Source organism: Zophobas morio, unplaced genomic scaffold, assembly GCF_036711695.1.
Source record: "Zophobas morio isolate AGI-343-1 ecotype UQ-CSIRO unplaced genomic scaffold, CSIRO_AGI_Zmor_V1 ptg000451l, whole genome shotgun sequence".
NCBI lineage: Eukaryota > Metazoa > Arthropoda > Insecta > Coleoptera > Tenebrionidae > Zophobas > Zophobas morio.
Genome location: NW_026972554.1, coordinates 6,354 through 21,879, shown reverse-complemented (window position 1 = coordinate 21,879; position 15,526 = coordinate 6,354). Strand labels below are relative to the sequence as shown.

At 28.5% G+C, this 15,526-nt stretch overlaps 1 protein-coding gene and 1 long non-coding RNA gene across 2 annotated transcripts; one reads left to right on the top strand and one right to left on the bottom strand.

The window, feature by feature from the left end:
* Positions 1–1,187: 1,187 nt before the first annotated feature.
* On the bottom strand, positions 1,188–2,147 carry LOC135120916 (uncharacterized). Its single transcript, XR_010278787.1, has 5 exons — positions 2,014–2,147; positions 1,789–1,927; positions 1,533–1,698; positions 1,363–1,430; positions 1,188–1,255 (listed from the first exon to the last, which is right to left on the bottom strand). It is a non-coding gene; the product is annotated as an uncharacterized LOC135120916 (long non-coding RNA).
* A 1,303-nt stretch (positions 2,148–3,450) lies between these two features.
* LOC135120943 (ribosome biogenesis protein bop1-like) lies at positions 3,451–10,114 on the top strand. Its single transcript, XM_064045268.1, has 16 exons — positions 3,451–3,520; positions 4,081–4,258; positions 4,327–4,444; positions 5,835–5,986; positions 6,121–6,224; positions 6,327–6,429; positions 7,042–7,234; positions 7,398–7,458; positions 7,521–7,653; positions 7,737–7,803; positions 7,920–8,018; positions 8,585–8,672; positions 9,305–9,426; positions 9,559–9,746; positions 9,802–9,980; positions 10,032–10,114. The coding sequence occupies exons 1-16, from the start codon at positions 3,496–3,498 to the stop codon at positions 10,112–10,114; spliced, it is 1,893 nt and encodes a 630-aa protein (XP_063901338.1). The 5' UTR covers positions 3,451–3,495.
* Positions 10,115–15,526: the final 5,412 nt, after the last annotated feature.

Here is a 15,526-nt window from a genome sequence, read left to right as displayed (position 1 = left end):
TTATTAATAATTATTTATTGCTTCTAATGCATGACTTCTCTTACTATTTTTACTTGCTAAAGTTTATCCCTTTTTACTTTCGCTTCTAATTAAGGGTTATAAAAACAAGCTTTAAGAGAAATTATAAATATACATCATATATAACTTTTTTTAGTAATAAAAAGGTTGAAAACTCTCCTCATACACACAAGTATTCTTATAAACAATTTTTCTTATTTTCGTTAATGATTTTTTAAATAGGATTTTCAGTCAAGGTATTCACTTTGGAGGCATAAATACCAAATTTTTTTTTTTAGAATATTAAGTTTATAATGTAAATCTTCTGGGAGAAATATATACTTTTGCAATAAAATCTTTGCAGACTTCTATTTTTCAAATATTTTAACTTTTCATTGCCTTCAAAGAGCTCTAAGAAAGTTAGAAGGTCATAGAATTTAAGGGCGCCTATATTATAAATTTTGAAAAGCATTGCGTTGATCTTATCGTTAACTGTAAAAGGCTTAAAAAGAAGGTTGTAAATTTGAAACTTAATGTAATTTATAAAGGAATTATCGAGCGCTTTGTTACTTGTACCAGAATAAAATTTAAAAAATGCATAAATATAGACTTTTTTGTTATGCAGCTTTAATAACTAAATATTTTCTGGAAAATAAATCACTCTGAAATTAGATAAAACAGATTTTAGTGGAGTGTTTGGAAACTATTTAGTTGTTAAACCAAACACTTAAAAAGTCGTCATCAATCCCATCCAGATTTTAATGTCAGCATCCTAAAATTTGAAATCTTTCTTTGAACTAAGCAAATGCAGCGACTTTTCAGAATTTTAAAAAAAAAAAAGCTTCAATCACCTCATCTACGCGCTGCACGCAAGCCATCGCAGTATTAACATAGAGGCCAGCAACTAATATTATAGCAGCGGGCGGAAGTTATCCCTGCCATCTGCTCAAAGGGAGTTGATGTTTTTTTTTATACGCCAAAAGTATCGTTAAGAAAAAAACGATAAGGCCCTCAAGTAAATTGCTTATAATTTTATTAACCTCGCTTTTATATGTATAATTAATTTAAGAAATTATTATAGCTCAAAACTAAAAAATATCTGAGGAACAATACCTTTATTATATATTAACTTTATATAACTCTAAAAGACGGGAAGAAACTATAATAGAATGTGAAGTTTTATCGTTTCGTTTTGAAAAATTAATAGAAACGAGTTGACTATTATCATCTTCTCCAGCTCTTAAAATAGGCTTATCTCCTATTAAAAAATAATAACTATGAGGATAATAATAAGTAAGTAGAGAAAAAAGAGAGGATTTAAAATAAAATAATTTATAAAAAAAAAAAAGGATTAAAAGATTAAACCAGTCTTTTCCATTTTATCAAGAGCATCTAAAAGAAGTTTCTCGAATTCATTTTTTGAGGAAATGTTTCTTTTAATATTATTAAAAAAATAAATTATATTCATAGTATAAAATAAAGTATTGGTGCTTATTAAAAGTTATCAAACAGTTTGTTCTATATGGGAACTAAACTTTTCCAATAGGTGAAAAGCATCGTTAAATATAGAATTCCCCCATCCTGACACAAGAAGATTACTTTCAGCTGTAATTTCGACCATTTCTTTGTCAATTTCTAAGAAAAGACTTTCTACTTGTTTAGAAAAGTCGTCTGGTAGATTATCTTTTAAAGTAAGAAACCCTAAACTTTTTGGAAAAAAAGTTATTACTAACACATAAAAATAATAAAAAATTGACTAAAAAAAAGATAATAAAACACTAAAAAAATAACCCTTTCGATAATTTTCCAATATACTTTGCCGTTTCAAAGCGTCTATGGCTCTGTTTAATAACAACTCTTTTGCAATTTTGTGGTCGTTGGGATTCTTGTGCCTACATTCCTCGTAAATCTTTCTCGATTTGAATTTAATCTATAAAATTTACAGATATATAAAAAAGCTAATAAGTACTCGTATTTTTTTTAAAAAATGAAATAAAATTAAGTTTTAAGTATTACTTTAATGACTTCGGGAGAAGAGGTCCAGGGTTGAACGCTGGAGGTGTTATTTTTTACATAAACAAGATGGTAAAATATAGTTACTAAAGTGGTGATAATAGCAACAAAAAGAAAAAAATCGCAGAAAGCATATAACTGGGGTATAAAATAAGTTTTTATTAAAACAAAGCCTTTAATATTAAAGCTCATTACTTAATTTCCAAAGAAATACTTAAAAAGGGTGATCCTTCGCTTTATGAACGTGTGGTGGATAGCTGCTACCCCCTGATAGGCAGGGAAAACTTTGTTTTTTTTTTTTTGACCGTAAAATATGTGCCTTCTAACTTTATAAAAGACTATATAATAAATTGTTTTAGCGAGTAGCTATTGTTAAGCAAATTTAAAGTTTTTTTTATAAAATTAATCATTCATAACTTTCTGACTTATCACCCCGTACAGAAAAAGTAAGGATTTTAGGTTTTTACTGTTTGACTTCCCTAAAATTTTAAGAAATTTTTACGGCCTATTATGTGAATTAATATAGTATGTTGATTTAGTTAATTTTAATTACACTTCTTTATAGGACTCCTCCTCTTGCCACGTGCAATTTACACGTAAGCAGTTCACTTTACTAAACACTTAAAAAATTTCATTTTATAATGTTTTTTTTAGTTTCACCTTAGAAAACCTAATAAAAGTATTAGTTCGTTGACTCTATAAAATAAGTGAGTAAATCATTTTTAAGGCCTGGTCAAGCAAATTCCCAAGGTTGGGTCTTTAAAAATATACGAAGCTAAAATTAGTAAAGGCTGGAACAGCTCCAGCCCTACTTAACTTTTAATTTTTAGGTTAAAACTGGGCGGAATTGAAAATAGTAAAGTCCCTTGCAGTAAAAATAAGTTAACAAATCTTAATAATAATTCTATTATAAATCAATTTTTTGTATACTTAAAAGGGTTTTAAGAATGGTTAAATTAATCAATCTTGAAGAACTCATAGAGCTAGCCAAAAATTAAGCCTATTCTGAAAAAAATTCACTAATAATATAATAAGGAGTTTTATTAGTTCATAGAAGGGCGAAAAGTAAATTTAATTGCATAAATCCGTTGTCCTGAAAAGATTTAGTTTTTTTTTAAGTTGCAAACTAAAAACCGATTTTTAAGTTTGCATATGCAATTGTCTAGTTAAAAAATACTATAAGTAAACCTCAAAACATTTCAGTTTTGGGTAACTTAAATATCAAATGCTACTAAGTAAATTTTAAGCTACTAACTGTTCTTAAAAAATTTTACAGCAACCGACTGGAAACATAGTCATAAATACGTCTGGATATAAAGTATTTCGATATTTCTAAAAACGTTAAAAGGGAATTAACCTTATAATTATTGATAAATTAAATAATATAAATCTGTATAATTAGTTAAACTGTTACTCTAGGCCCTATAGACCAAGCAGATAGTCGCGTATTGAGAAAGATATGGAGAAAAACAAAAGACAGGAAAAATGAAACTGTTAATCGAACTTAGAGGTCAGATAATTCACGTGTTAGTAGCATGAATACACCCCTAAATGCTAGCGTTCTTTCTATAGAGTAATTTTCATTTTTTCTATATCCTAAACTGGCCTCATTTACTATTAAGAAATATGTTATAAAAATCCTATTACATATTTTTCATGAACATATAATTTATGCAACACTTAATATGAATGTTTTAAAAAAAAATACTGGAAAACAGGGCCAAGTTACGGATTTAAACCTTTATAAGAATGGTGAAATAAATAAAAAAAACGGTAAAACTTCTCATGAAGGGGATATTTCAGCTAATAAAATAGAAAATGAATTTAATGACAGTAATTTTGATAATTTATTAACTAAAAATTTTAGTAATTCGGAAGTTACTAGAGAAAGTTTTGAAGTTGCTGGTATTTAAATATGTTTAGTTGTTTTGTTTATAATTATCGTAAATTCCGCTTTTTATTAAAATTTTTATTTACTGATTAATAAGTAATTTTTTAATTTTTTTTTAAATTTAATTAAAAGTAATTCACTAATTTTATAATATTTTATTTTTCATTGTTCTAACGTAGTCTCCAGTGAGTCGGAAGATGAGTTTGTGGGTCAAAATACGGTTGGCAAAATTCCGATGGAGTGGTATCAAGATTTCCCACATATAGGTTATGATGTTAACGGAAAGAAAATTTTTAAACCTGCTTTTGGAGATAATTTGGAAAAGTTTCTTGATTCTTTGGACAATCCGGATTTTGGGTCTTCATTTAAATTTAATTTTTGTTAGAAGCAATTTTTTTATTATTATTATTTTTTTTACTATATAGACGTACTGTTTTAGATAAGTTAAATATGAAAGAAATAATATTGACTGACGAAGAAGTTGAGATGGTTAGAAGAATTCAGAGTGGAACTTTTGCTCACGCTGATTTTAATGATCAACAAGTAAGTTCTTTACAATTCAAGATTCTTTTTGTTATATTCTTTCTTTTAATGTTCTAATGTTTTAATTATAAAAGTTTTAGTTAAGATTGATATTTTGTTATAATGATATTTACTTTTTTATTTTCTTTATTTTTAAAATTAATTTTTTCCGGCTTTCAGAAATTTTTAATTTAATTAAAATTTCTTTTTTTTAATTTTCTTCTATATTTAGTTAATTTTGATTATTATATCTTTTATATTATATAAATTATTTAATATAAGTCAAATTTTTATTGACTGTTATTTGCCACAGAAATATAAATTAATTAAAGTTTTAAATTTTTTTAATAATAATTTATATACCTATTTTATAAGTATTTCTTATTTATAATTTACTATACTTTTTTTTTGAAATAATATTTTTTTATTCGGAATTTTAATTTTAATTGTTATTAATTTTATTTTACGTTGGTTTTTTAAGAAAATATTAATTTCCAAAGATGAATTTACAGTTTATTAGCGCTTTTGGATTAAAAAAATAATTTTTTTTTGCTACACTCTAGAAATTTTTTTTTTATAATAGTCAAACTCTTTATTTTTTCTAGATATCTTTAATTATAATTATAATTTCAAAATTATTATAATTTTTCTTAAATTTTATATAATCGTTAATAAAGAACCTTGAAAAGAAATAATAATACTTTTACTAAAGTTCAAATTTATCAATAATTTTATAAAGTTTTCTATTATTAAATAGTATTTATCGTATTATAATAATTTAAATTCTATAATGGTTTTTTTTGCATTTATTTATAAAATAGTAAAGTTCTGAAAGTGTAAATATACTTTGCAATTTTATTAAAAAAATAAGTATTATAAATATAATAAATAATGTTTATTTTAAGTACATTAGTAAATTTTTATAGTAAACATTATTATTAATAAAAGTTTATTTTATAATATTACTGGAATATTTTTCAATTATTATGAAGTTATAAACGTTTTAAAAAACTTTTTATAATAAAAATATTATTACTATAAAGTAATTGTCAAATAAAAGTAAATACTATAAAATTTAATATTATAAATATCATAAAAGAATTTTTTTAAATAAAGTATTATTGAGAAAGAATAACAACCATATAAAAAAGTTATTTAACAAAATTAATAATAATAATAAGAAAAATTATTGTTATTATTTTTTTATAAGCAAAATAGGAAATAATTAATATTTAAAGATTGAAAGTAAATAATGCGGGAAAGTTTATGTATATTATATACGATATTATATAAATTTAACGTAAAATAAGTAGAATTGTTTTTCCTATTGTGATAAAAATTTTACAGAGGCGTAATGACACAGACAGTATATTCATTATTTTTCAATGCATTTTCATTATTTTTTTCTCAGCGATTTGAGGATATCTGCTCTAAAGACGTTTCGATTCATCCAATGACGAACGCACCTGAGCCGAAGAGGAGATTCATTCCTTCCAAACACGAGCATCAGCGAATCGCCAAACTTGTCCGTGCGATTCGCCGCGGTTGGATTGTGCCGAACGCGTATTATCATTGTTCTTCATTATTTTATAAATACTTTTCATATGCTTCTAAATAATTTTGTAATATTGCTCCGCGCCTTTTTACGAACAGTATATGTTTAGCGCCACGTGCTCATGGGTGTTTTATATTACCAGACCAAAAGTGAATAAGCCGCGATGGTATTCTCTTTGGATCGACTCAGATGTCCTTAGAGTTAAAAAAACTTCGCATCTCACCGCGCCCAAACGGAAGCTACCAGGTTTTTAGTTATTATTATATCATTAGGTTTACCATTGTTTATTATTTATTAATATTTATTATTATTAAATATCATTAATAGAATATATTGTTTATGTTTCAGGCCATCAAGAATCCTATAACCCTCCTGAAGAATATTTGTTAACCGATAAAGAACTGAAGAAAGTTGCATTGAAGAAAAATTTAAAAACTTTTATTCCTCATTCGTAATAATATCATTATATATTGTATTTTATATAAAAATAATAACTTTTTTATTATTATAATAATAACACCTGCTCAATTCTACTAACTCTCTTATAATATAAAAAAAAATTTAATAGTTTTTAATAATAAAAGCCTATGATATTTTTTATAACAGATTTACTAATAGTTAAGGCAAATATTTTGCTTTCTGTAGACGTTATAATAGTTTCAAAAGTGTTAATATTTATATGTACTGTTTGAAACTTTAGTCTATACTTTTTATGAATTAATATTGATAAAAAACTTTTTTTTATTAATTTTTTTTTTACTATTAGTAAATATTATTATAATAATTTATATACTTTTGTATAGTTGTTATAGCTGCGGTGAGTTATTGTTATAAAAACTCTGTTTTACTTTTTTTATTAACTAAGTATATATTTATAATATTCTCTTGCTTTTATTAACTCTCATATACTTTGTAGAGTTTTCCTTTTTTTTAAATAATAGTAATTTTGTATTTTTTGCTTGTAATAAATACCATAACTTACTTCTCTTATTAATTTTTTTAATAGTTATATTATTAATAAAAACTGCTTTATTTTTTACACTTTTTCCTTATAATAAAACAGTTATTCCTGCTTGCGGCATGTTCCACGCTATAACGAGTTTGTTAAAGAGCAGTTTGAACGGTGCCTCGACTTGTATTTGTGCCCACGAACTCGAAAACTTCGAGTCCACGCCGATCCCGAAAGTTTGATCCCGAAACTTCCGTCTCCAAAAGATCTACAGCCTTTTCCGTCCACGTGCGTGCTTGTGTATAAAGTAAATTTCGCGTTCTTTTTTTTTATTGTTGTGTTGAGGTTTCTCATTCTTTTTTGATATTTTTTATTTGCCTTTAGTGTTTATGATTTTTGTTATCTTTTATTTTAGAATAACTTTTTTTGTAATTTATGTTTATATACAATAAATATATGTTGTATTTTAGGGCCATACCGGGGTTGTTCGCTCTGTTGCTGTGGATCCAACAGGCCAATATTTATATTCTGGTTTATTATTTTTTATTTCATTAATTTTATTTGGCTATTCACTATATTTTGATTGTTTCAAGGTTCTGATGACTGCACCGTTAAAGTTTGGGAGCTTATTAGTGGCCGTTGCTTGTTTACTTATACATTTAGTTCGCCTGTCGTCAAAGTTTCCTCTTCTCCTTCTCTTGCTATAAACTTATTAGCCGTGGCTGCGTAATTATCACTATTATTATTATTATTATTATTATTATTATTATTATTATTATTATTATTATTATTATTATTATTATTATTAGTGGGACTGAACTATACGTCATTAATACTAAATTTAGCTCGAAAAAAGTTCGTATCAACACGGATCAGGTGAATTTTTATTTGTTTATTATAAAATAAAAACAGAAAACATCAAAACCTTAAAAAGAATATTACATTACTAAAACCGCCATTAATTATTTTTTTATGAATTTTTGGAACGAAAGTTTTTATCAACAGTAATGAATGATTTAAACACACAAGCTCCTGTTAAAAATGAGTCTTTCGTTCTGTGGAACGAACCGTCTAATGAAGAGTTTTCCGAGGTTTTCATAATTATATCATTATTATTAAAGTAAAAGCGATTTCATACGCATATTAATATTTATATTGTATATTTCTATCGGAGTTTCTGGTTTGCGGCGTTTATTGGTTTTAATTTTTATGATTGGTCAGAGTATTTATATATTTGAGGAATTTTTTAATTGAACTATTATAATAATTTAGTATAAATTTTTTAATTTATGTACGGTATTTTATTGCATTCTAAATTATTGAACTATAAAAATAATCATAACTTGAGTAATGCATTTCAGTTGATGCTCTTAAATTGCTATGATTGGTGTTTTAAATTTGAAATATTTTTAGAATTTTATATTTTGTCTCATTGGCGGCTTGTTTTATTTATATCTATAAAATTTAATATTTTTTGCTCGACCTTAATGTTGTAATATTTGCTTATTATTATGTTAATTTCATAACCAATATAACATTACCTTTTTAATGGTTTCATTATCACCAAAGAAGGAAGGCTTTTTTAGCCAATGATTATGGCCACCAATTTTTTTAAGGACTCTGATTGGTTTTAAGATAATTTAAGATATTTTTATAGGGCCATCGCGTGCGGATATCTCATGCCAGCCAATTAATGGACTTTTCATGGCACTGTAAAGGCGACTATTGCGTTACTGTTTCGAAACGTATTAAAAAAAAGTTTAAAAGAAACTTTTAAAGTTTCCATCTTTAAAGTTTATTATTTATGTGGTTATTATCACGTATCAAATATTTTTTTTTTAGTTTATATAAATATTTTGTATAAAACTTATTATTATTTTTGGGTTATACTATTTTGTTTAAAAAAATTTTCATGTTACTTCCTTAATTTATATATATATAACATTAATAATAGTATCTCATGTTAAGGTTATTCGAATATTATATAATATAATATTCATTAGAATTGAAACAAAATTATATAGAACAAAAATAGTGAATTATTAGATATAGAATTTAGAGTATTGATTATTAATTAGACTTATATAAGTTTTGGTTTTAGTATTGTAACATTACTATATTTAAAAGTTAAGCGCATTTTGTTATTATATATTTTTTACTGTTCTACTAATTTTACTTAAAAAGTTGTTATTGTATTAATACTTTTAGTGCAGTGACTATTTTGCGTTTAGTTTTTATCAACTTTTTAATGGTAAATTTATAATTTATATTTATTTTTTTTAGAGAAAGTAAAGTATAAATAAGTTTTATTCTTTTTTTTTATTATACTATGAAAATACTTTCTTACTATTTTTATTGTTATTATTATTATATACAGATCGAGTGCCTGTTTTTATACACCAATTAAGTAAACGCCGTTCGCAAACTCCTTTTATGAAACCTCCTGGACCCGTCCAGCGTGTGGCTTTTCATCCTCTCAAACCTTTTCTTTTTGTTGCTGTAATTATATTATTATTATTATTATTATTATTATTATTATTATTATTATTATTATTATTATTATTATTATTATTATTATTATTATTATTATTATTATTATTATTATTATTATTATTATTACTACTATCATAGACACAACGTTATATTCGCATATACAACTTAATAAAACATGAACTCCTAAAGAAACTACTCTCGCCTGCCAAATGGCTCTCCTGTATGGATATCCATTCGGCTGGTGATAATATTATTGTTGGAAGTTACGATAAACGTCTTTCTTGGTTTGACCTTGACTTGTCCTCGAAGCCTTATAAAACTTTACGGTATGTTTTTTATTACTATTATTATTATTATAATTATTGATATAAAAATTTCCAGTTACCATCACCAGGCCATACGAGCAGTAGCCTATCACCGGCGCTATCCCCTTTTTGCCACTTGTAGTGATGATGGTTTTGTACACGTTTTTCACGGACGTGTTTTTAGTGATCTTCTACAAAATCCATTAATTGTACCTCTTAAGCGTTTATGCTCTCCAAAGAACTTGAAATCTTGCGGTATTAATATATAGTTCCGTATTATTACTATCCTCTATATATAAACTTTAGCGTTATACGATGTTTCTTTTCATCCTAAGCAACCGTGGATTATTGCCGCTGCTGCTGATTCAACACTTCGACTTTATACTTAAAGAAAATAAATAAATATATAGTTGGATAACTCAATTGGAATGTTACTATTTATTATTTTGCATTGATAAGTTGGGATAGGCCAATAGGGGAAAGGGTTACAATCCAACACATTTTCGACTTTTTTATCAAGAAAGATCCAATAGTAAAAGGGAATTCGCTTTGTAAAATAATATATTATTTAATACATAATTTTTTAATGATCCAATAGAAGATGGGAGCCGACATGTAACTCCAACAGATTATTTATTATTTTCAAACAACTCGTGGGCTCTTTAAGTTAAAAGTAGAAATTGAAAGAACTGCGGGAATAACAATGTATAAATTTTTAGTACAGTAATCAGATGCACAATTGTACTTTATAAGTTAAAGTATGTGTATAGCATTCTCACAGAAGTCAACTAATAAACCCAATTGAAAAAAATTATATAGAAATAGTAGAATTTTGGTGGATTCTCAGTTTTTATCTGTAAAATAATGTTTCACGAGTTTAGTTTATTTTCCTGTTATTATTTAACGGTATTTTTTTATTATATTAGAAAATTTTTTTTATAGAATTAAACGTTTTGTAGGTGATAAGTTCGTATTGCGCTATATTAAAATAAAATTAGCAAAAATATTATTGCATCTTTATTTATAACGATTCTTCATAAACCTTATGTTTAGGTTTATATTATTTTACTATTTTAAATAATAAATATGACTTAGCTTTTAAGCTAATATTCCATATATTATAATTAACTGGTTACCACTTACTTTTTTTTAAGTACAACTTACACTGTTACGCTCTTATAGATATATAAACTTATCCTATTCATGGTTCGTTCGTTCTCCTTCATAATTGTATATCTAAAAGATGACGAAGTAAGATGACGAAGTTGTATTTTTTCTTGACATTTCGGTAAAAATATTAATAGACTTTTAAATCACAGTTTAAAATGAGTCGAAAGAAACTGACTTTGCAAATTAGTAGCACAACAAATTCTTTTTTAATCCAATAGGTAGCACTTTCGGAGCTGTATTTCTTTCAGACATTTATCTCTATAGTTTCCATTTTCAGTTATTATTATTATTATTGTAACACTAATTGTCTTTCCAACTAGTAAGCACATATTGTTATGAAACCTATGCTCCCGTATTTTTTAAAGAAATTCAATTATTTTGTAGTTTTTAACTGAAGTTTTCTATTAAAAAAGCAGTCTAAAGCCAAAATAGTTGACCCATATTATGGAGAGGCGATTGTTCACTTAGTAGTTGTAGGCTTCACGGAAACTAACAAAAGTCGCTATATGCTGTTTATTTGAATCACAACCGCTTAAATATTACAAGCGTAACCTTTTGTGCAAGTAGTACAGTCGCTACCTCTGTTAACCTCAACGTTTTGCCTTCCGAAAATTTACAAGGGATATATTTTTCGCAAGTTTTATATTGAAAATAAAGTTTTCTAAGTTACCTTAAACATTAAAAGCAACCAGCTCAGTATAGGGTGTTAGTTTTTTTCTAGCTTGCAGTTGTCAAATTAATATTTTAATTTAACAAAAAGAAGTGAGCTCAAGTGGAAACAGGAAGCTGCAATAACAATTGGAGTTGTGGTCGGACATCTTGAACTCATTGACGCACTCCAGTACTTAATAAGGTTTATCATTTTTTGTCTGAGAATATGACCCTTGGCCACCCTTCAAGGGAGTTTACTGTCTGCGAGTCATGGGCCCTGGTACCAGACGCGTATGCCTTAATTGGTCAGATATACGGTAGAGCCGAGCATTTTTCCTTGCGTAGCGAAAGTTTGTATTTACCACATAACAAAGGGCACAAAAAATATTGCTTAGGCTGATCCCCTAATTCGCCTGGGAAATTTTCGGGATTACTTTATCTTTAAAGATCAGCGGCAGTAATGGTGCATTTTATCAAAATTTGTTTTCAGAGAAGACATACACGTAATCACCAGAGAGCAGTAAGTGTTAGATGCACCGACGAGAATCGAGTAATGCTCAATCTTGTGGCAAGGTGATAATCTACACTCCTGTCTGATAAAGTACATAGAAATCTTTTTATATCCCGTAGTTTTTGAGTCTACCGCCTTTGCAATGGCGAGGCTTAGCGCATCTAGCGCTTTAAAGTCATTGTGCTTTCAAACGAATCATATTGTAAGGTAAAATACACAACCTTTCGAAAACCGGAAAAGAGAGCGGCGTATTTTAACAAGTCAATGCTTTTAACTGCTAAACTACGGTGACTATTCTCAATCCCAATGTAATGGACTTGGACTTTTGATTTCTGTATAACTCTATTAGTGTAGTCAATGTAGTCAGTGCGTGCCTTAGCTACCCTCGCAGTGGCTATGGAGAGTAATAGTGCTTTTTACCAGTATATATAAATATAATCGCGCACTAATAGTGATTTTACAACGATTACGGGCGTGACTAGATAATACAGCAGATGCTGGAGAAAAATAGCTGGTGATTTTGGCAAAGTATAAAATCGCCGTACTAAATGCGGGTAAAGCTGTTCACAGTGCGGAATTGTCAGTCTTCAACGAGCAAGGGTGAAAAAGATAATCAGGTGAGACTTTTACTAAGTAGTTAGGAGGGCGAGTATGCATAACTCAAAAGTACAATTAGGATGGATTTATAATATAATTTAAGCATAAGCAAGTTGGAAAGAAAAGGAGGAATGTTTTTCTGACATCAAATTACAGTTCTTGTTATCACCTTTATAAATGAAGGCACAAAAAGTCCATTTTATCAAACGGGGTTGTTGCGTCGTTGAATTCTCCTGCTAAAATCTAGATAAGAATGGTGGCAAGGCAAAGCTTGCTCAACGAATGTTTTCAAGCAGCACAATATGACGGTTACATCTACTTTGCCAACTGCTAAGAGAGACTTTGGTATAGAGACTGTTCGCGGTATCTTCAGGAGCGTCGTAACAGCACTGTAACGGGAAGGAGCCAAAAATAACCCTTAAGTTGAGTATATGCTCTATAAGCATTAGCTTGTAGCATCACGATGGAATGCCGGCGTTGTCGGGCTATTGTGTAACCTCTATAACGGGTTAATCGTGCCCAACTGGGAAGCGTCCTTTTTTAAATTTAATCTCGAGACTAGAAATCAAGTGCCTTCCTTCTCAATAGGGGCTTACCTAATCTTACTCTTCACTATGGTGGCCCTTCAGCTAGGCGAAGATCGACTAAGAAAGCGTTTTATCCGCCAATAAAGAAGCAGGTAGCCTGTACCATAGAGTGAAGTGATCAGAAAGAAGTGTTGCTTTTTCAACGTCGTCGACTTTTACGTTTTATATATTCTTCTAACAGATTTAAAAAACCTTTTACCTCTCCAAACCTTCTCGGGGCCCATCCTCTTCATTACGTTTACTATAATTATAATTTTTCGAAAAAATCATTAAGTAAAAATATCTTTTCCTACCGGTCTCAAAGCGGCCCTCTTCCAAATAAAAGAGGATACGGTCACATATTAGATTAACTTGCATCAGCTGTCATCTTTTCTGTTTTCCTCACACCAATATTTAAAAAGGGTAAAAATGTCTACCAACTTTAGATTATTAAATTTGCTACGACTTTAGCAAAAGTTTTGAGATATGTTTTTAGTATTCGAGAAGAAGCGAAATTTCGTAAGACACCTTGATCAAAGTCTTTCTACGAGTAGTAGCCTTTTTAAGCAATTCTTGCTAAATAGATTAAGACACGTCCTTTTGCTTACAAAGTCTACCCTCGACTGTGAATTATTGAAATAGCTTGTGTTGCACTCGAATTGCATTTGATATCTTAACTTCCCTATATAAATTTTTATGTCATGGCTACACAAACATTATAAATAAGATCCACTAGTTTAAAACCAGTACTTCATTTTAAATTACTGATAAGCATTTTCAAATTTTAACTTTCTTAACTGAAGTAGACGGCTTTAAAAGACTAAAAACAAACTAGTGCACAGCTAGGTATTAATTAATGTTAAACAAAAAAGGAAAGCTAGGTTGGAATTAGAACTTTAACATTTGTTATCTGTTTTTTTTCATTTTCATTGCTTGCGGTTGCTCGGTAAGCCGAGCGCAGACCGCTCAGTTTTTAAGGGGCGTTTCCTATAATTTTCGAGGGATTATCATGACTATCCAGGGCCAAAGTTTGGCGGAAGGTGGATCTGACCAGGACTCCCGCCATTTGGCCTGAGGTGTAACTGATCACGTGGACTAGACCCGAGCTTTCTGTAGAACCCCACCAGTTTTAGGTTCATATACAATTGCAAGCGAATTTGTTTTTCTTTTAATATGACCGCGTGCTACTAGCAAGTCCTTTGGACCCTTGCGTAACTTTACGTTTATTAGGTTTTACATTATTTTAATAAATTAAAAGATGGTATCTTTTTTAACAGTTTATACTGTGGTGGGTTAATGTAGAGCTTGCTATACGAGAGACTTCCAATATTAAGACCTGACCCCATCCTTTCTAAGTTACCCTCTTTCATTGATTGAAATTAGTGCACGTGGTTAGGAACCACTTTTGGTCAATCTTTTGGTAGTATATACATCATTTCCACACTGGAGGAGAATCATTAATTTTCTTAGTGGACTGGGGGTCCCTCTCTTGCTGCAACTCTTTTTTTCTGATTATTTGTTCTTGTTTGGTCTGTTTAACTCTGTGTTAGTCAATCTGTTGTTCTGCCCTTTGTCTGTCTGGTCTGTTGAATGTTGTTCTATTCTTTTCTGTTTCCTTTTCTTTCTCAGCTTTAATAAATTTACATACCTATTTATTTATTAAATATTATTTTTATACACGACGCCCAGCCATCTTTATAGAAGTGGCGTGTGGCGTTACCTTTTGGTGCGTTAATACAGTCTGTTACCATGTACTTTAATTGTAGACACAACATTTAATTTAGTTGCGAAAAAATCCAATCAATTTTAAAAAAAAAAATTAAGGCAATCATTAAAAAAAGTTAAGGGTAAATGCGACTCTCGAGTCCTCTGTATCGTATAGATTATTTTGTTGAACGGTTAATAATTCTTTATTATGAAATTTTTATTTAGCTTAATATTTAATATTTTGTTATTATTGACTCTTGCAGACGCTAGGTCTCCCAAAGCGTAGACTGATTAGTAAAATTGAATGCTAGTACAATTAACTTAGAGATTAAATATAGCCTACAAGTAGAATGTTAAACTTATTTTGTACGATGAACACACTCATCGTGCAATTTAGGTAATATGCGCCCTTCGTGGTTCTGCCAAAAAGCCTCCGGTTAAGGTCACTCTTAAAAAAAGTAGGAGACTAATCTGCTAATTAATTTTGTAAATTGAATAAAGGTTACAAAATCATACAAGTTGGTATGTAAAAAACCTTACTAAGTGCTTTATTACTGCAGGTACGAAAGAAAATTTAAATCGACCGGGGTTGAACACAA